This window comes from Protopterus annectens, chromosome 1.part1 (genome assembly GCF_019279795.1).
Source record: "Protopterus annectens isolate FY-2018-M chromosome 1.part1, PAN1.0, whole genome shotgun sequence".
In the NCBI taxonomy this organism is placed as follows: Eukaryota; Metazoa; Chordata; order Ceratodontiformes; family Protopteridae; genus Protopterus; species Protopterus annectens.
In genome coordinates, this window is record NC_056726.1 from 1,396,074,153 (window position 1) to 1,396,097,227 (window position 23,075).

General features: G+C 39.5%; 1 protein-coding gene across 1 annotated transcript in view; it reads right to left on the minus strand.

The window, feature by feature from the left end:
- Positions 1–23,075, minus strand: part of GREB1 (growth regulating estrogen receptor binding 1) — a 3,935,532-nt gene that overhangs the window by 334,820 nt on the left and 3,577,637 nt on the right. The window contains exon 29 of the mRNA XM_044082225.1: positions 17,025–17,240. Within this exon, the coding sequence (XP_043938160.1) occupies positions 17,025–17,240 (216 nt within the window). The remainder of the gene's footprint in view (positions 1–17,024; positions 17,241–23,075) is intronic.

The following is a 23,075-nucleotide window of genomic DNA, read 5'->3' on the forward strand; positions in this document are numbered from 1 at the left end:
GGTTGGTGGCTTAATGGAATCTGTTAGTAGCAGTGTCAGTGGCATAACATCTAGTACACTTGCATTTGGTGCAGAAGACTGTGGGTTCTACTCCCACACCAAGTAAATCGACTGCTGGTACTGCAGTGCAGTATAAGGTGGTGCTGTACTCCTACATGTGCTGTTTTTCGGATGGGACATTAAGCTGAGGAATGAAAATCTTTCTGGTAATCTGCTTGCCTCCTAAGTATGCTGTCTTTCGGATGGGACATTAAGCTGAGGAATAAAAGTCTTTTTGGTAATCTACTTGCCTCAATGGTATCTACCCTTCTTAGGCCCTGACATGTCCTAATGCATAGTTGAACATCTGGCTAAATGAGTACAAGGCTGTCCATCAACCACTTAACAACAATAAAAGTAGCACTATGATCATTTCCCAACAGGCTACTAGCAAGACTTGAAATGGGCAAATCTCAGGCAGTTATTAAAGAGTTTGGACCTATTAAGCCATTGCTCAATGGAGGAAAAATTATTTTGAGTTTTTGTTTGCAATGTGCTAAAATTTTCTGCTATACAGAAGACAGCTGAGTTGTCTACATATTGTACCGGCATGGCATGATTACAGGCTGTCTGGGGTCATACGTGAAAATATTGAAATCTAAAGGCTCTAAGACTGAACCCTAGATTACCCCTATGGTAACCGGAAGAAGGAAGGAGAGTCTCCCACTTGATGACATTTGAAAGACAGCTACTGAACCATTGTCAGGCTGAGTTTAAGAGGCCTGTGAGTTTTAGGTAGTTCTTGAAGAACTATGTTGTATGAAACCATGTGTAATGCCTATCAGAGATCTAACAACAGAGGAGAGACTTTGTTACCACTGTTTATATGGAGGTTGCTAGTATTCCTGAAGACCTGAAGTGCTGTTGCAGTGCTGTGATGCAGTCTAAAGCCATGTTTTGTAGGGAAGATAATTTCATTGTCTAAGAGATAAGTAGAGAGGTTGGGTGTGGACAAATTATTGAGGATTTTTGAGAGGGGTAAAAGTATGATAACTGGATGACACAGAGAGAAGTCTTCAAAATTATCCCATGTATTTAATGGCAGGATGTAGGATAATTTCCTGATGGCAAGAATATACTATTCCTGGATCTACCTGATGGGTAGAAAGGAAACTAGGTAGGAGTGGTTGTTTGTCTTGCTTGTTGTACTCTGCCTCAATATTGCTGATCTCTGTCTGCATTTTATTTTGAAGTTTTTCATGTAAGGTTTGGTTACTTCTACTTTTTTTTCTTTATCTTGTATAGGTTCATAGGTTCATAGGTAGGTATTAGGCTATCTGCCTGAGGGCATTTATAAGCCTAGCCAGAGTGTGTTGGCTTTTGCCGCCCCACTGATTAATTAACTGAGCCTCTGTCAAGCAGAGCCAATGAAGTGATCCCAGGGGTGTACTTTCTGTTACCCATCCACTCGTCAAGGCTTCTCTTGAAGAGTGTTAGTGAGGGGTTCTCCCTAATGTAGTTAGGAATTTTGTTCCAAAGCATGGGGAATCTCTGTGACAGGAATCTATCCCTCCAGCATGTTCTATTTATTGTTGTGGCGAGGTTTAGCTAACTAGAGCGCGTGACTCGCAGTGACTAGGATTTCTTTATGTGGAGCGTGTCCATCAATTCTGAGTAAGCGATATGCCACTGAGTACAGCCGGAGTTTTTTCAGTTGGGCTGCATAGGACATATGTTTGAGGCCAGTAATCCTCTTGGTAAGGTGCTTTTGTGGTCTTTCAAGCTGTTGGAAGTGTCTTGTGAAGTACATCCCAAACGGGGCATTGTACTCTATGATGGGTCTGATGAGTGACGAGTAGAGGGGCACTATAACCTCTTTATTTCTAGACGCGAACCCCTTAGTAATTAGATGGGCCACATATAAGGATTTCCTAACTACTTTGGCAATATGATTGTCAAAGGAGAGATTACTATCTACCTGGGTCCCCAAATCTCTTACTACCTCTTCTGTATTAAGGGGGCTGCCGCCTATGTGGTAATTCATGGGTGTTTTGTTTTTCCCAAACGGGATGACTATGCATTTTTTGGCATTTAGCTTGAGGCCATGACTTTGACACCAGGTGTCTGTCTCAGTAAGGCCTTTTTGGAGGATGTCTGTGTCAGCCGGAGAGTCAATTATGGCTCCCAGTTTGCAGTCATCGGCGAACTTGGTTAGCCATAGTCCTCCTCTGTTTGCCTATACTTCTGAGAAATATATGCCAAACAGTAGGGGTCCCAGAACTGAGCCTTGCGGGACACCACTTGTGACTGGTTTAAAGTCAGACCTGGAGCCCGCTATTCTTACCGTGTGAGTTCTGTCTGTAAGCCAGTTGGCAACCCATCTTGTGACGTAGGGATTTATGTTCAGGCTGGTGAGTTTTTCTATAATACCCGAGTGAGGAATGATGTTAATCGCCTTGGCGAGATCAAAGTAGGCTGTGTGAACCACCTTTCCCTCGTCTATGGCCTTGGTAACTGTCTCGAAGAAGTCAACCAGGTTTAGTAGGCATGATCTGCCCTTAACAAAGCCGAACTTGGTGGGGTCAAGTGTTTGGAGGTTCCCAATGTCTTTGTTAATGAGTTCCATGATGATGATGCGCTCCATAGCCTTGCAGACCAGGCTAGTCAGGCTTATGGGGTGATAGTTACCAGGGTCAGTTGTGGCTCCTCCTTTGTGGAGCGGAATAACCATTGCTATGCGCCATTCTATGGGCACATAGCCTGTGGAGAGGCTGAGGTTGAACAGCGTGTTTAGGTGGGGGTTTTTTCGTTCTGTAGTTCGTGCAAGACGCAGCATGGGACACCATCTGGCCCCATTGATGCTGTGTTTTTGGCTTTTGAAAGGGCTGTTTTCACCTGTACTTCTGTGATTTCCGGGACACTACACTTTTCCGGTAATATTGTGGGCTCTTTTGAAGATGAGAGGGAGGTGAAGTTTGCACTGAATCTATCTGCCAGTATGTTGGCAATATCAGTGCGTTCAGTATATTTTGTGCTATTTTGCACTATCTCAGAGCATATCTGCGAGTTGCCACTTAGATTTTTGACATAGCTAAAGAAGGCTTTCTGGTTATCTTTCGAGTCCTTGGCTATTTTTCTTTCGAAGTTAGCCTTGGATGATTTTATGAGGGACCTTAGTTTCTTACTGATACTGATCAGGGATGTATTTCCTTCTTGGGATTTGCTTTTTTTCTGAACGAGTTTCCTCTTTTTGCTGTATAACCTGTTTATAGCAGGGGTCCACCAGACTGGTTTCCTTCTCTTAGGGGAGTGAGTCTTGGTTTTGGTAGGGATGGCACGATCCATGCATCCTTGAAGGTGCTCATAGAGTGCAACTGTAAAGGATTCTGCATCTTGGGCAGTGTTATCCTTTAGCGTGGGGGCTGTGAAACTTACCATCTCTGACTTAAGTAAGGTGAAGTTTGCTTTAGAAAAGTTTTTCGCTGTGGTTTCCTTGGTTGGGGGTGGTGGTGGGGTGTGGACATCCAGGGTGATTAGTTTATGGTCTGATCTAACCAGTGATGGGTTGATCTCCGGTACGGAGCACCTGTCGCCCATGTTGGTGATGCCCAGGTCCAATATGTTGTGACCTCTGGTAGGGGAGTTTACCAGCTGATCCAGGGCATTTGAGTTGATAAATTCCAGGAAGCGCTGAGCCTGGGAGTTTGTACTCAAGTAGTTTTCCCAGTTAATGGTAGGGTAATTGAAATCTCCCAAGATCAGGGTGTTCGGTATGATCTTCATGTTTTCCAGTGTCTCCAGAAAGGCAGAGTGGTGGTCCTGGGTCATGGATGGTGATCTGTAGCAGGCCACAATTTGCATTGCAGATTTGCCCGATGTTAGTTGCACATGGATGATCTCAGAGGTATCATGCTGCGCCACTAACCTGGAGGTGTGGGTATCCTTGATGAATATGGATACACCCCCTCCTTTTGTGTTTCGGTCCGTGTTCTGTGGCCGAAATGTGTGGTATGAGTTGTAGCCCAGTAGTGCTGGAGTGCTCTCTGGAGCCTTGAACCAGGTTTCAGTTACTGCACAGATGTCGACGTTCTCCATACTTAAGAGTGCTTTGAGCGCATGCATTTTGAGATTTAAACTCCTGGCATTGAGTAGCACCTCCATTTCTCTCAACTTTCTGGTTTTAAAGCCCGTGTTTGTGCTTGATCCCCACCTGAAGTTGCCCTATTACATTTGTTTTAAGTTTTTTGTTCTATTGAAGTTTTAAGAGGTCTTGGCTAGGGTCAGTTAGAAAAGTTAGCAAAGAATTCCTTTGCAAACAGTGAATAACATCAAGTAATTAGTGGGAGGAGCTGAGAAATAGCACTCCTCGTTTAGCTAGAAATATTTGGAGGCATCTCTATTTAGCTGGAGTGCTTGTTTGGCTTGCTTGCTGTATTCTGCCTCAGTATTGCTGATCTGGATATAATTTTGAATTGAATGTTTTCATTTAAGATTTTGTTACTTCTATTTTTTATCTTTTTATTACTTTAAGTTTTCTGCTCTGTTAGAGTTTTAAAAGGTATTGGCTAGGCTCAGAAAAGTCAGCGAAGAATTCGTTTGCAAACAGTGAGTAACATCAGCTAAATAGTGGGAGGGGCTGAGAAACAGCATTCCTCATTTAGCTAGAAATATTTGGAGGCATATCTGCTTAGCTGGAGTGCTTGTTTGGCTTGCTTGCTGTACTCTGTCTCAATACTGCTGATCTCTGTCAGCATTTTATTTCAAATTGAAGTTTTTCATTTAAGGTTTGGTTACTTCTATTTGTTTATCTTTTTTGTATTAGATTTGTTTTGTTTTAAGTTTTCTGTTTTGTTGGAGTTTTAAGAGGTCTTGGCTAGGGTCAGTTAGAAAAGTCAGCAAAGAATTACTTTGCAAACAGTGAATAACTTCACCTAATTAGTGCGCTGAGCTTAGAAATAGCATTTCTCATTTAGCTAGTGATGTTTGGAGGCATCTCTATGTAAATGGAGTGTTTATTGGGCCTGCTTGCTGTACCCTGCCTCAGTACTGCTGATCTTCTGCAGTTTGAGGAGATGTCTTGTCCGGGGAACACTTTGTGTTTCCGGAACTGTTTTGTCTTCTTTTGGGGTTTTGAGCCCTGAAGAAGAGGTGCTTATAGAAGAAGCAGAAGATAGTAAAAGTCCCTTTAAAATCAGTTTATTTCTTCTGTCACTAAGGGCATGCTGGTTAAACCCAGCACAAAGAGAGCAGGGTGATTCCAGATGCACTGGGCCAAAACAGTAAATCCACTCCCTGTGGGCATCAGATTGAGGAATCTTGTGCCCACAGGAAGTGCATTTTTTTGAAACCAGCTTGTTTGTCAGACATGCTGGCTATTTTAAACAAGCAATATATTTTTCAGAAAAGAAAGGAATGAAGGAAGAACAAAAAAGAAGAAAATACCAACTATGGTAACAAGAAGTACTCGTGTATAAATTTTTTCTTATATGCTAGTTGGAGGGTAAGGAAGAGTAGTAAAAGGAGAAAAAAAATTTTGAGAGAGAGAAATTCTTGACAAAGAAAACAAAACTCACTAAACCCACAAGGAGCTCAAGAGCTTCGCTATACCGGTCCGTCTTCTATGAGTGGGAAATGAGATCTGAGGTATTCTAGGGAAATGAGGCATTGTGGGTAAGGGAGGAGCTCACGAATCTGATCTTAGAGCTATGGAAAGTGGCTGAGTTGGATCCACAGGTTGAGGAATGAATGAAAATGAATGAAAATGACAACATCAATCAATAGTTATATTTGATGCAGCATATCTCATAGCAACAGACTCTCTACCATCTAGGAAAAACACGCTTGTGATAATCTGGAGCAGCTGCAGTTTGAACATAAACTTTCACAACTGTGCTGCTACCTTTATTACCTCCTTCATATAACTTTTGTTACCAAACCTGTTTTGGACATTTAGACCATGTATGTCTCATTTGATTATACTGGAATGATTTTAATCCAAGACACTTGTCATGTACTTTAGCCAGTGTGTTTTCCCCTTTTGCCTGTGAAACCTATTGTGAAGGTTAAGACTGCTCCCAAGAGTTCTTGTATACCCATGCGTGTGTATGCCAATTTTGTTTTGTTTCCTAACTAGCAATGCACTTCTAATCTGCTGACCAAAATTCTCTTTTCCTCAAGCACAGTACTGAGTGCTCGCTCCCTTATTATGAGGTCTCTTAAAATTCCAAATGGAGTGACTTGATATCCACACACACACACACACACACACACACACACACACACACACACACACACACAAACGAAAATGCTACTTCCAATATAGTCACTCCTACAGTCATCTGCCTTTCCCTCTGTATTTCTATCTATAAGCTTTAGGAATGAGTTTAAAACATTTATATAAATAAAATAAAAAAAAAATCTCATAATTCAAACAATCCATATTGTTTACTTTTGATACACCAAGCACTGCCTTATTTGTCAGCAGAGAAGTTAAAAACCTCACCCCCTGGCTGTGGTCATATTGGTATGGATTATCCTTCCTTTCAAATGTCCAAATAAAACTATCCAAGTCATCCCAATCTTTATAATGAATAATTAATTTGGTACAGACCTTGGCATTTATGGTTCAATTTTGCTTCTCGGTACTTGTATGTATTTGATAAGACTACTATCTATCTTTCTCTCTCATGCTGGCACTGTTTTCTCTTTCTTCAGCTTGTTCTCCCTTCCTTTACACCTTAAGCTGTTTCATTCTCTTAGGTGCCTTGAGAAATTTTACATCTAGCTGTACTTCTAGACCTTTCAGGTCAATTTCCATATTAAGGTAATTTGTAGAAAGACTAAACTACTTTGCTGCAAGCCCTGTACCTACATCCACTGTCCGTCTATCTGTAGTAGTAGTGGACTACATTTGAGCTGCACACAAGACTACTATATGTTCATAGATAGTTACTAGGTATGTGATCTGGGAGACCACTGAGGATCCCAGCCCAAACTCCCAACTGCTCCAGAGCCTTACCTAAACAATCGACATGTTCAGAATCATAAAAAACGCAAATATTTCTTGAATGGGCCAAGAAACAAATTCAAGACAAAAACCTGGAAGGCAGCTTTGCTTATTACTATACCATGTCCTCCTTGGTCACACTGGCATATGAAATTTAGTCAGCTGCAACACTGACATTTTTCTGCATCCCCTCAAAGTTAATTGCTGCCTGTTTCCTAAACATTCTGACTTGAATATAAAACACCTGATGTGCAAGATAGACTGATATATACTCATCTTCTAGCTGCAAGGGTATATTCACCATTTTGTGACCAAAACTGTTTTATAGGCTGTACAAGTCAAACTTATACTATCCAACCACCATGTACTAAATAATATGTGAAGAACAGTGGCATAATTCCATTATTGCCACCAAATACTAAGTGATGACAGGGGCTATGAGTTCTAACTTCCACACAACTGTCATCAGCATTTGAGTGTACAATGGAATAAGCAGTACAGGGTTTAACTCCCACTACAGATGCCCATTAAACACAAAGGCCAATTGGCCTTGAAAGCATATGGTAAATGTACACTCCTGCCTTGGGTAGTAGTCAAGTCCTTCAATACCCAGATAAGCTCCCTACACTTGGAAAAAGGCCACTGCCCTTCACTGCAACTTTACTAAATGTAATTAAAGCTTGACTAAAATTATTCTCTGTGCATTGACACACACACACACACACACACACACACACACACACACACACACACACACACACACACACACACACATTACTTTCATACAGGGGAGGTAAATGGTGACTTTGTAGCATCAACTCCATCCTACACAACCTTTAAAGTATGCTGCCACCAGTTAGTGAAAACTAGCAAAACAAGAATACATCTTACTGTTTATTCAGTCAAATATGTGAATGGTAGCAATGAGTCAGGCAGTATCAGTTTGCATTGGATGGATACACCACATTTAGTTTTACAAGTAAAATGTATAAGCCTTTTAGTCAATAAATAAACCTTCAGCTGCAAGCTTTCAAAGTTAAGCAATAAAATTCTTTAGCTGAAATAATTAAGTAAAACCATGTGGTTTCCAAGTAAACATGCAAACAGTATAAGACACACACAAGGAAAACTGGCAGTTGGTGAAAAGAGTTAAGGCTGTCAGTTGTAGTTGCTTGGGAACAGGGATTAATTCCCTCAGCTCTAATTTGCCTACTGTGTGATCTTAATCAAGTCAACTAACCAGATATTGCATCCAGGTCTCTCCTGAAAAGTGGCTGTGTGTCCAGTGAGTCTACCTGGTTAACAAATGGGTATTATTATTATTTACCATTCATGCCTAAGTCACAAGACCAATGGGACCAATAACTATCTAATATTATTTGGTAGCATGGCTAGGCTTAAAAGGCCCTTTGCGGTCATTAGCCTAGTATTCTACTACGACACTGTGAAAAGAATATATATTGGTTAAAAAAATGACTGTATTAAATCAAAACTAGAAACTATTCCCTTTGGACTTAACACTATTCTTCAGTGTCTCTGGCTCTTAACTATAATGCTTCAAGTCCTTTCAAGAAGTGATTGAGCTCTGTCCCCCAAGCAATCCTGCAGAAGTCAGTACTGTAGCTGTTGCCTTTCTTCATTTGAATGTTAAGTGAGTAAGTCCCTCACAGGATTACCTGTGGCTTTACTGTGAACTTGGAAGATGCCTTTTATTTTTTCACTGTTATACGTCCCAAGAGGAAAGAGTAAGACTCAGCAAGCAAGATAACCTAGGTAGAATCTGCAAGCAGCAAATTCTATAATACTTACACACATCTGCATAGAGCAAAGAATACAGTCTTTTACCAGTTTATACATTTCACTTTACATATTACCTCTCAGTGAAAAAATGCATGCACAATTCAGCCTTTTACTTTCGCTTTTATCTTTCAAGCAAGTAGTTATACACATTTTTAAATTCAATCAGTTCTAATATAGCTAGTTTATTTTTATATGTTTCTGTTTTGTTTTGAAGGACAGTTAACATTCTCTTGACTTATCATCTGCTTCCTCGCATACACATTTTTCTACAACCTTTACAAACAGATTAAAGCGGGATTGTCTAAAATTATTAAATTCAGCTTTTGGGTCTCCCCTACATAATGGAATAATGATTGCTTATATTCTGATTTTTACTAGCACTCCCAGACAATTTTAATGATAAGAACAGTAAATAATGTCACCGACTGATAAATTAGCAAACATTGCTGACTATATAGTTCCTAACTGGGAGAGTTTTTTAACAAGTCCCCTGATTATCAAAGACAGACTAGTTCCAAGGCAGGAAAATTTAGCCTGACCTGACATGGTCTGTGTGACCTACACTGGAGGAAGACAAGTCGGAAGAAATATTTGAAACTTTCAGTGATAACTTATAAGGGAGAGTGGGAGGGAGTCAAGGAAATACGATGAATTTTCATGCTTTTCTAAAACCTCATGGATTATGTAGCTGTGATGTTGTCCATAGAAGGAACATTTCCTACAGATGATATTAAACTATTGCATACTTTTCTGTGACTCTTGCATAAAATGTAACATACGATGGAAATTTCAAACTTGCAGTTCACTATAAAAAACAAAGACACAATTCTGTGAATTCTAACATTACAAAAACTAAACCTAGATTCTTAAAATACACGTAAAATTCTGCTGCACCTGTAAAGGATTTTTGCTAAGGACTTCATCCTCATGCATCTCACACATTTGACTGCTTATATGTAAAAATGCCTCCAGATGCACTTAAACTTTTACTACTCCAAAGATCGCACATAACATCTTTGGACTTTAATCTACATTTTTCATTCATGACTTATGTACACCAATCAGATCTACCCTAAATTCAGATATTTACGGAAAACAAGCATATATTAATGGTTCGTCAGAGTTCAAGAAGCCTAGAAATGAGCACAGACCAACTTTTTCAGAATGAAACAATCTAACAAAAATATTACCTAATATAATTTACTACAATTCATGGTCTCAAATTCCTGACCATAATATAGAGGATTACGACTGGGTCGCCAACCATAACCTGCTTATTATGTGTTTGAGACATGGATGCCAAGAAATTCACCTTGAGAGCAAAGCTCGTGAAGTGAATCATGGCATCCATGTCAAGAACACATATTTATTTATTTATTTGACGTTTGTTTACCGGGAAAGTCCAGCTGGGTACAAGCTCATTTTCAGCAGAGGCCCGGGCAGAAAAGTTCCACAGTACAATTAAAACAGAATTACAAATCAGCATTGGTTGTGAATATCAAGACAATCACACAGGAGTACAATTTGTGGAGACAGTAAAAGAAAAAAAATAAGCAAATATAAAGCAGGCAATGAAGTTGAACATTCATTGTATAGAAGATACAAGAGAGTTCCTAATATGTACGTTACATAATAATACATGAAAAATATATTACAGGATAAGTAATAATTCATAAAAACTATATACACTTTCTGGCAAGAGACTTAGGTAGCAAATTTCAGTCATAATTTCTGGGATAGATAAGGTTAGTGTAAGAATAGAGAAAAGGAACATTAGAAGGTTAAGGAATTATAGAAAGGTTAGGACAGAAAGTAGAAAATCCAGGAAGGGAAGAAGGATAGATCAAGAAAAAGTCTATTAAGACTGGGGAGAAGGGAATGTAAAAGAGTACTAAGATGGTGTGGAGCATGGGAAGATCCAATTATTGGCTTGAAGGAATAGTAGTGGAGTATAAGTATGATTGATTCTGGAACTCTATTCCATGATTTGGCAACACACTGGGAGTACAGACTAACACTGTTAGATATTTGAGGTTTGTAAACAGATAGTAGATACTTGTGAGAAGACAGCAGGTCACGAGATGGAATACAGTGTTGAAGTAGTGATGATGTAGTTTATGAAAATGAGGAATTGTACAGTACTTTGTGTGTTAGTGTTAGTTGATTAAAGGTGAGAAGGTGGAGTAGTTTGAGCCAGTAGTTTATGAAAATGAGGGGTTGTACAGTACTTTGTGTGTTAGTGTTAGTTGATTAAAGGTGAGACGGTGGAGTAGTTCGAGCTAGTAGTTTATGAAAATGAGGAGTTGTACAGTACTTTGTGTGTTAGTTGATTAAAGGTGAGAAAGTGGAGAAATTCGAGCCAATTTAGGGACTTGAGAGCAAAACAATGGTGAGAGTAGTGGGTTTGGCCTGTGGCAAATTTAGGTATTTTATTATAACACTGGCTAAGTTTTGCTTTTAGGGAAGACAGGTTAGAATAGGTAAAGTATATAGAAGGGAGGGTAAGAGATAGGTGGTGGGGTGGTACGGGTTACTCTTGTGAAATTGGAGATGAACTTCTTAGCCCTATAGATCATTCCTAATTTTTGATTACTTTTTTATGTTGTTGCTGATATGCAGCTCAAACTTAAGATTGTTGTCGATAGTTACACCTAACAGTTTTGTGTGTGAAACATCAACTGAAGTATTGTTCACAGAAGTAATAGCAAAGTTAGAAGTACCAAGAGAAAACTGTTTTGGTAAAAATAGTAGAAGTTTAGTTTTTTGGGGGGTTAAGTAGTAGATGGCTGTTGGCGAGCTTAGACTCAATGGAACTGAATGCTTCTTGAGTTAACATCTGTAGATGAGAAAGATTCCTGGTGGAGCAGATTAATGTAGAATTGTCGGTATACTGAATTAGGGTGGCTTGTTTGGTGGCAGTATCAAGATGGTTAATAAAAATGTTGAAGAGGATTGGACCTAGTATTGAGCCTTGGGCTTGCTGGTAAGTAAGGAGAGAAGTTAGAGTTCCATTTGACAGACCGATATCTGTTAGAGAGACAGCTAGTGAACCACTGTAAGTATGTTTCGGTTAAGCCCAGAAGAGATAGCTGGGATAAGAGTTTGGGGTGGGAAACACTATCAAACGCTTTGGACAGATCTAAGAACAGAGAAGAAACAAAGTTTTCCGAGTCACAAGCTTTGTTGGCAGTGTCAGTAAAGGATAGTAGAGCAGTGATAGTGCTGTGTGCTGGTCTGAATCCATGCTGGGTGGGAGACAGAAGATTATTGTCAAGCAGGTATTGAAGAAGTTGTTTATGAATACATTTTTCTAGAAGTTTTTATAGTGGTGAAAGAACAGCAACTGGCCTAAAGTTAGAAATTTCTGTGGAAATGCCAATTTTGTGGAAGGGAAGGATAAAGGATTTTTTTCCACAGAGAGGGAGCATAAGCTTCCCTGATAGATCTATTAATGATTATGGGGACTGGGTAGGCAACTGAGTCAACAGATATTTTTAGGAATTCATAAGGAAGATTGTCTGCAGAAGGGGAACACGGCTTCAGCTTGCACAAGTGGGAAATGGTTGAAGGGAAAATGTGGCGTGACAGGTAATAGGAGGCTGAGAGAAAGTAGAGGGTGATGGAGGGACTTTCTTAGAAACAGAAGCTGTGCTATTGATGAAGTAAGAGTTAAATTAAGATGCTATGTCAGGGGAAGTACTATCACAGGAGGGTTGGGGGGAGGACTGACTTCCTGGGTGTGGGATTTTTTTGATAGTGTGCCAGGTTTTTGGACTGGTTTGTCCTGATCTTGTGGCTTTGCATAGAATTGCTTTTTATCTAAATTAACCCGTTTCTTTACAAAGTTATGTAATGCTTTGAAATGCTGTAAATTATTATGAGTCTTATGTTTTAGGCAAGTTGCCAAGCCTTGTCTCTTTTTTGCATGAGTGATCTGGTATAGACAGAAAGCCAAGGATTATTATAGTTAGTTTTCACTCTTTTCCAACTGGTGGGAGCTAAACTGTCTAAGGTGTTTAGGAATGTAGAATTAAACTGTTCAACTGCATCATCTAGCTATAAGTATTAAAGGAAGGACCAATTAATGGAGTTTAATATATTTGTAAAGGCATGCTGGTCAAAGTTGGATAGGTTTTGTACTGTCTTATAGTTAGGTTGTCTGCATGAATGAGAGATAAGTCTAACTGTGGAGATGGGGTGGTCCTCACTGATATAGGCTGTAAGTGTTTTGGATACAGAGAAATTCCTAGGATGAGACACCAAAATCCAATCAATAACTGAGCCATTTTGGTTTGCAGAACTGGTAAAGGATGGGTGAGAAATTAGTTGAGAAAATTTTGTAGGTTAATTTTCTGTCAGTCAATGTTAAAATCACCTAATATTACTGTTTCCAGAAAGATATTTTTTAGCACCCATGATAGGATACTTTCCAGAGTTGATAAGTTATTGCCAAGAGGAATGTATAAAGCTATAATGCAGACACTTTTATTGTTGTCTAATTTAAGATAGGTGACCAATAGTTTAGCTTTGTTAAAGGAAGATATGGATTGGTTGTGAGGGGTTAAGGAGATAGAATCAGGATATATTACTACAACACCGCCTCTTTTTCTTTTAAGGTGATCAACTATGAACATATTAAATCCAGGAGGAAGTACTTCAGTGTCTTTTGTGTGCGGTTTAAGCCAGGTTTCAGTGAATACTAGTATGTCAGGAGATTGTGCAGTTATTCAAGTATGCAACTCACAGATTTTGTTGTACATGCTATGTGTGTTTACTGAGATAACATTAAACTTATTTTGTGAACCTGGAATATGGGCTGATGATGGGCATTGACTGATGCTGGGACCAGGGTTAGGGTGGATGTCATCACACAGCTGGAGGAATTTCAAGACTGAATAGTAAACGTAAGATTTAATTTTGGTTAAATTGTCAGTAATTTTAATGTTAAACAGGTATAGCTGTGTCTGAAGCAGTTTAGGTTTAAAGAACAATATACTGTCTGTGTGAAAGAGATGAGCAGTGATGGGTAGGGAGTAGTGATTTGTGTTACTGGTGTAAGAGGTAGTGTCTATAGGAAAGCTTAGCATAGGTCAGATAGGGAGTAGATGTGATGAAAGCGAAGAGAGGGAGAAGAACATTAGTTAATTAGTTAGTGATAGCAGAGTAAGGAGAATCATTTTAGATTAAGGATTATTACAGAGGTAATCAGAAAAACTACCTATGTAGATAACTGAAGGACAGTAGTAAAGTTTGTAGAAATAAAGGTAGGGGAGTAGTATGTAGATGGGATGCTAGTGTGATATTAATAGAAATATGTTGCGAGATTTAGTGTATGGGTGAGGAGGGTGGAGCTAACAGAAGAAGGGGTGTGGTGTGGATAGGTTTAAATTTATAAGAAGTGGGGGTGGGTGGGGAGTGTAGGGGAACAAAGTGAGCACAGAGGGTGAATGGCACGGAATGACACCCCAGACACTGAGAATCATCAGGTAAGTAATCAGAAAAAAAAATATCAGTGAGGCAGCAACAAATCTATTTAAAACACTTATTATGGTGTCAGTTATGTATTGGGAGCACAGGAGTAGGGTATATAAGGTGGGTCTATATTGATTTGTCGAAGTTTCAAAACTTCGAAACTGATATGGTCGGCACAATATCACTGAAGCTTTGAAACGCCAAATGTTTTAACGGAAATCTCTGTAAGGGAAGATTTCCCTTTACAGCACTGTAGTGTGATCTTGGAGTTGGTATATTTAAGTAGTGGGGGGTGCAGGGGGGCTTGCCCCCCTGCTTAAAACATTTAGGTAAGTTATTTTCTTATTTTTTTTTTACATATTTGAAGTTTTAAAACTTCAATGACATGGTCCCGACCATATCAGATTCGATGTTTTAAAACTTTGATTATGTGATATAGACGCTATAAGGTTACATACACAGCATTAAAGAATATAAGCTTAAGGTCATTCTGTACTTCTCCTTAACTAAGCACAGTGGAATCAGAAACTGCTGCAAGTACAATTCTTAATTAAATTAAGCTGGGAGGGGGATAGCAACATGTGGGGTGCACACTATAGAGACTACAAGTGTAAAAAAACACATAATATTAAAACAACTATTCAAGCCAAAAAACCCCACTGCATATTGAATAGCTCATTAATAGGGTGATTTTTTTTTCTGATCAGTGACATAATCATAATTAATTGTACTGCATGGAGCTTTATCCACTCCATATATTACTAGTTACAGGGGGAAAAATCGCCAAGTGTTGTGCTGACTTTGAAAGCCATAAAACAATTAGTGGACTGTGTCAGAAAAGCAGTGTAATGCACTCCATTACGTTTACACTCACCTCCTATCCAGATTTTTGTAGAACACTCAGCTTATTGCTTCATATTTTTGGTCTGTTACTCATAACATCTGTGTTTTTTGGGCAAACCACTGAGGACTGAAGCTGCTAAATAATGGCATACATTTGAATTTCACGGTTTGTATACTTCAGAAAATGCCTGCCAACATATCCTGTGATTCTAGACACTTTTTAAGTTTAGTACAGGAAGTTAGGGGTATGTTACCAGTATGGACAGCAGGCGCAAACACAATTTTTTGTTCTGCTGCTGTCATTTGCTGGTCTGTACAGGCAGTGAGCTTTCAGGTGATTTTTTTTTTTGGATCAGTTACACAATCATAATTTTTTGTACTGCATGGATCTTTATCTGCTCCATATAGTACTAGTTACAAGGGGAGAAATCACTAAGTATTGTGCTGACTTTGAAACCCATAAAATAATTAGTGGACTGTGTCAGAAAAGCATAATGCACAGAAAGGTCACACAGAAAAAAACAATTGGTTAAAAACAAAAAAGAAAACTCTAGCAAGCTAGCCTTTCCACTGTGTGATTCCTTAAACCTCTTGTATTAGACATGACATGGGATATATGCAAATTACCCTTTAAGGACATCAAGTCTTTCAGCTTTTTTTAACTGATTTTTTCTGTGCAACCTTTTTACTCATTGTTTTAGTTTGTTCACTGGGATATTTTGCAGTCACCCTAAGGTTTATGGATATCAGTTGGGTATGACAACCCTGTGTTTCCAAATGTTAGCCAAACATTCCACTTATGCTGTGCTGATGATGCCATAATAAGGCAGAAACATGCATGTCCACAGCTGGTGGGGTTTCGCTTTATTGGCCTGAATTTGTCCTCAAAATTGCCATTTAGCTGAAACACCTGATGTCCTTAAAGGGTTATTTGCATATATCCCATGTCGCCTCTAATACAAGAGGTTTAAAGAATCACACAGTGGAATGTCTGGCTTTGCTAGATTTTTCTTTTTGTTTTTTAAATGATTGTTTTTTTTTCCTGTGTGACCTTTTTACTCATTGTCTACTTCAGAAGTATGGAAACTAAACTAAAAAAAGATTGTCGATGTATCAAATATATAAATGTATTTGTTTATCTATCTATCTATCTATCTATCTATCTATCTATCTATCTATCTACCTATCTATCTATCTATCTATCTAATCTATCTGTGTGTGTGTGTGCACACTCATGGGTGTGGTGGAGTGGAAGCCATTGCCTTGTCAAATACACAGGAATGAAAGACTATAGCAATACTTCTCACAATACATTGTCATGTGTCTTATGTACATATGTCTGCACTGGTAGAGAAAATTAAGTACAGTGACAGTGGTTTCTGCAAATAACCTCTCCATGCATATCTACAGCCACAGATACCTGCACTGATTATTTACATTTTGAAGCTATGACTTAATTAAAAAAAAAATTATTAAGTTCATAATAACTGCTCACTGAAAGTAGTAATGGCAGTGGTTGGAATAACAGAGAACCAAGGTGCACACTGAAAATGCAGGAGGCGAATCATACTGCTGTTTGACTAACGTAATGCAGTTACAGAACAGTTGGTACAAACAAATGAAGCTAAAATTTCTTCAGAAAACCTGTACTATTTCTGTTCAGTTCAGCTAAAGGAAATAGCTTAAATGGGACCCTGGTTATAAGCCACATCTAATTAACAAAGTATTTTTGATCAGCTGTTAACAGCTGGTTAAGACAGAAATATAGTGAAGGCTAGGTTTTTCACACTTCATTTTAGAGGGCATACTATATTTAGAAGACACAGTGTGTAATCAGTGGTGGCCACCATTAAAGTTCAACATTAATTGCACTAATAGAGAGTGTTCTAGACATATTCACATATTTATTTTAATATGTACCTACCTGTTCTGATTATACTGTACATTCTGTGTTAAGTCCAGATTCAAGAGGACGAAGTCATGAACATGACAGTGGGAGAACGCATCTCGGATTTTGCATTTGGTTTTGCTCGACCATTTCCTCATGCCTATTAAGGCATAATGAATGATGTTGGGAGTTGCTTCAATGTGCTGCAGTATGAACTTCAAGGACACATTTCTTTCTGATGGAATTTGTTCACTATAAAAATGAATGAATGAAAATGTATATAACAATCACTGTAATTTTGAAAGGGCAGAGATACTTAATTCTGTCATAATTCTAAAAAATGATTTACTTCTACTAGTTGTTAGAAGAGCAACGTAAATAAAACAACAACAGTCACTCCCAGATCTGCTGCACACTCACACATTCTATCATACAGGGTACTAGCTTTCCCATACTGATACACATTAGACCAATGTCTAAGATCTGCATTCTTCATGAAGCATGAAATATTTCAAAAAATTAAAACCTCATTTTGTGCCATGATATAAAGATTTATTCGGCAAGAGATTCCAACAGTAATACAATTTGATGTTTTCGGCAAATACAAACACACCTGGATACTCAAATGAAACAAGCTTGAACCCTTAATTTTCCAAATAATATGGGCACTACTATATGCAGAGGTCCCTGATCCCTCATGTAGAAGTGCCCGCTGCACTATGTACTATTAATTACACCATGGATAACAGGACTGGGATATAGCTATTCTAAGGAATGAGAGGAGGTAAGCACCATGTATATCCATACATCACAATGCAGTGTGATCATATGTATGATGAAGGTAGACGCACTGTTGAAAAGACAGTTGAAAAAAGCTGGCATATCATTTTAGCAACAGGAATCATCATGACTTTTATCTCCACTATGATGTGAATGCCTTAAGAGAAAAATTTAGTGCTAACTCCATCTTCTCAGTATTTATTAGTAAATCACAGCAGTCTTTCAGTGGTAGACTAGTGGAACCCCTAATAGCCAACAATAAAGAATACAATCCCTCCTTGGAAGTCTGCACGGCTACTCTCTTATGAGTCCAATGCCCAAAAATAAGTGTGAAATTCCCTCAATGCTGGTGTAGACATTCTCTTACTATTTTATTTCCATGCTGTCTACAGTACATATACAATGAAGTCACTGTATCCAGGACTGTTTGTAAGTTTCTGAGCCCCCAAACCTTTCTGTGTTGGAGGAAAGTTCTAGCTTAATTTTGTTTCTTAGAACTAGCCAGTTTTTTAGTTTCAGCATTCAAATCTGTTTCTTTGAGCTCAGCACTTGTTCAGAACTCATTGCAAGCACTAAATAAGCTACAAATTACTACAGCACTCAACTTTCCTCACTTGTCTAGAGGAAAACAGTTTTTAGTACTTAATAAATAAGCACCTATCCAAGCATGTCTGAGGGTCAGCTCCCAGTGTTTTCTCCTGTCTACCTGATGAATCTGGGCATCTTGGGGCAATGCAACAATTGCCTCATGTACACAGACAACCCTCTCCTCCTACCACCCAACACTACAACCTGTGAGAGATGCACTTATACAGCCAAACTGGAAGCAAAGCTCCCTTCACCCAAGACTGCACTAGACAGTCAAGAGGAGAAGGTAAACACTTGCACCACACCATACTCATCATATAGTCCCTCAAAACCTACACCACCAAAACACCCACATAGAAACACAAAACACACACCTACATTTGTGGAGGCTCTCAATAAAAATCTACCCAAGCAACAGGGACCTCCAAAGCAGAAACACAACCAACCTCCAACCTCAACACAACCCAAATGACACATAGCCCACACATTCAGTGTGCCACTCAACCACAGCCCATAAGGCATAACAACGTACCCAACACTCTAGTCATAGGTGACTCTATAGTCAGGAACATTAATGTTCCACTCACCAGGCTAAACAAGGAGAAAGTTACTGTTAGTTACATGTCAGGTGCCAGGATCCACCACATAACGCACGCACTCAGGTCACTCCATAACAAGTACAAATATGACTCTGTCATTGTCCATGTTGGTGTGAATGACCTGAGACGTACCTCCCTGGACTACATGAAAAGAGACATGGACGAGCTGTCCGATAGCCCTGAGTAGCATCCTGCCATCACCCAGAATGATAACACAGTACAAGGACAAAATGATTGACTTCAACAATTGGCTAAGCTTCTGGTGTCATTCTAAGGGGATCCAGTATCTGTTTGCATGGGATGACATGATCGACAAACCACGATGCTTTGCCAGAGATGGCCTGCACCTGTCACCCTTGGGATTCCGAATACTGGCTAAGGCTCTTGCCACCCCTATAGTGCCTTTTTTAGGCAAGGATCAAATGACAAATTCACCACCGTAACAGGTACAAGCAAGCAAAATCTGAGGGTAATGCTACTCAATGCTAGAAGTCTAAACCTCACTCAAGGCACTCCTTAAAATGGAGAACACAGACATATGTGCAGTGACAGAGACCTGGTTCAAGGCTCCAGAGAGCACCCCTGCATTACCTGGCTATAATTCATACCACACCTTTTGGTCACCTAACCTGGACCGAAACACTAAAGACGGAGGTGTGTCCATATTCATTAAGGATATCCACACCTCCAGGCTAGTTGCTCAGCATAATGCATCCAAGATTATCCAAGTGCAATTAACTCTTGGCAAGACCGCAATCAAAATTGTAGCTTGCTACAGATCCCCCACCATGCCCCAGGATTCCCAGTCCTCATTTCTTGATAAACTGGAAAATATTAGGGTACAACCTAACACCCTAATGGGCGATTTCAACTACCCCACCATTAACTGAGTAAACTACTCATGTACCAACTCTTGCACTCAACGTTTTCTGGAATTCATAAATTCCAATGCCTTGGATCAACTTATCCACACCCCCACCAGGGGAAGCAATATCCTAGACCTGGTCATTACCAACATGGGCAACACCACAGGTCAATTCCTCGTTGGTCAGATCCGACCACAATCTAATCATCCTAGACATCCACATCCCACCCCATCCCCATTAGGGAAACCACAGTAAAAAATTTCTCCAAAAGCCAACTTCATGCTTCTTAAGACAGAAGTGGCAAACTTCACAACACCCATGCTGACGGACAATAGAGGTACGACTGATGAATCCTATACAAATACACTTTATAAGCACTTACACGTATGCATGGATCGTGCAATCCCTAACAGAACTAAGATGCTATCCTCCAAAAAAAAAGGATGCTAATCTGGTGGTCCCCTGCCATAAACAAACTCTACAACAGAAGAAAAAAACTGTTGCAAAAAAGAGTAAAATCCCATGATTGGAGGAACTCCCTGGTCAGCCTCATTAAGAAGCTGAGATACCTCATAAAATCCTCCAAAGCTAATTACGAAAACAAAATCGCCACTGATTCTAAAGACAATCACAAAGCATTCTATAGCTATGTCAAGAATCTCAATGACAACACTCAGATCTGCTCTGAGTTACAACACAATGGCACTAAATATATATATAACCAACTGATATTGCTAACATCCTGGCAGATAGGTTCAGTGCTAACTTTACCCCTCTCTTACCCCCTAAAAGGCCCATCTCTATACCGGAAGAATGCAAAGTTCCTGTAATCACGGCTGCACAGGTAAAAACACACTCTCAAAAGCCAAGAACACAGCATCCATGGGACATGACAACATCCTAGGCTGCATTCTACACAAACTACATAACGAACTGGCACCCCACCTAAGTACCATGTTCAATCATAGCCTCTCCTCAGGCATTGTGCCCACTGAATGGTGCACATCAACGGTTATCCCACTCCACAAAGGGGGAGCCACCACAGACCCCAGGAACTACCAGCCCATTAGTCTGACGAGCCTGGTCTGCAAGGCTACGGAACCTATCACCATGGAACTTACAAACAATGACATTGGTAATCTCCAAACTCTGGACCCTACCCAGTTCAGGTTTGTAAAAGGCAGATCATGTCTCCTAAACCTGATAGACTTCTTTGAAGCGGTCACCAAAGCTGTAGATGAGGGTAAGGTGGTTCACACAGCCTATCTAGATTTTGCCAAGGCTTTTGACACCATTCCCCACTCTGGCATTATAAATAAATTCACTAAACTAGGTATAAATTCCTATGTCAAAAGATGGGTTGCCAACTGGTTCACTGACAGAATCCACACTGTTAAAGTAGCAGACTCTAAATACAACTTCAGACCAGTGACAAGTGGAGTACCACAGGGTTCAGCCCTGGGTTGTCTCCTGTTTGTTATGTACTTCCCTGAAGTACAGGCTAACACAGAAGGTCTTTGGCTAACAAAGTTCGCAGATGACTGCAAACTAGGAGCCATAATCAAAACTCCTAACAATGTGGACATCCTACTCTCTGTTGGCCTCACTGAGACAGATGCCTGGTATCAAAGCCACGACCTCAAGCTCAATGCCAAAAAGTGCATTGTCATCCCTTTTGTACCCAAGAACTACCACATAGGTTGTAGTTTACTTAATACCGAAAGTGTGATAAGAGACTTTGGGACACAGGTAGACAGTAGTTTCTCCTTTGATAATCACATCACCACAGTAGTCAGGAAATCCTTCTATGTGGCACACCTCATCACAAAAGGTTTCTCATCCAGGAAAAAAGAGGTCATTGTTCCCCTCTACTTATCACTCATTAGACCCATTAAAGAGTACAACGCCCCTTTTGGTATGTACCTCACAAGACATCTACAACAACTGCAAAGGCCGCAGAAATACCTCACAAAGAGGATTACTGGCCTCTTACTGGCCTCAAACAGATGCCCTACGCAGACTGTCTCAAAAAACTCCAGCTTTACTCCGTCACATATCGCCTACTCAGAGGCGATCACTGCCTAACATACAAAGCTATGTCAAACCCAGAGCTGTTAATATCTGTTAATATCTTACTGTTAACATCTCCACACTTTTTGCAAAGCAAAAATAGACTATAGTTATGTGGTATATGTTTTGCATCAATTACAACGGTGTAATATTGCTTGCCACAGCAGCAGGTGTTTGGACAGTGGGATCAATGTTGAAGTAGCATTCATAATGATTGGGAATTTGTTGTAACTAGAAGTTTGCACATCTGGGTCAACTCCTGTAGAGAATTATGTCCTTCCCATATCACAGAAGAGACACTAATGACTGGCAATAAGTGGAGAACCATTTGTGCCATTTTCATTTCTTTTTGGTGTAAATGATGCAGCAGCACAACCTAAATATGCAGAAAATGAAACCAGTATTAATGACTGAGACTAAAGATAAAGTTAGTTTAAATGAACTTAATACAGCTTACAGACACATTAAGTCATATTTCAATGACTTAGTCACTGAAGCAACTATAGATGTGAACCGTTACAACTACCTAACAATGTTAGCCCCTAGAACACCTATTCTGTTTGGCATCCCAAAAATCCACAAACATCTAATCAATCCGCCAATGAGGCCATTAGTGGATGCCAGGCTATCTATTACTTATTCTAGTGCTAAAGTTGTAGACACAATTATGAAAACATACGCTGGCCAAGAACCACAAATTTGTAAAGACTCTTGGTCTTTTTTGAACTAGAATTTAAAGGAGAGTATTACTTTCTTACAATTGACATTAAGGATTTATACACGTCAATTCCACATGTAGAAGGTACTGAATGGGTCTCATATATGTTGAGATTGAGGGGTGCATCATAAACAGAAGTCACATTAGTCGAGACTTTATTGGGTATTATCTTGACTAACAATTGTATCATTTTTGATAATGAAATCTATTTACAAAAAATCAGGGTGGTTATGGGTTCACCTTGTGGAGTAAGCTTTGCCAACTTGGTCATGGCTTATTGGGAGTTAGACTATATTACAAAGAACAAAGAGATTAATGAAGAGATTTATTTTTACACGTGTTTCCTGGATGACATTTTTATCATCCTTAAAGGAGACGAAAGAGATGCTTTAGACTTAGTTAGATATTTCAACAACACAACTATTTTTTTGCAATTTGCTTACACTTTTCACCAAGACAATGTGGC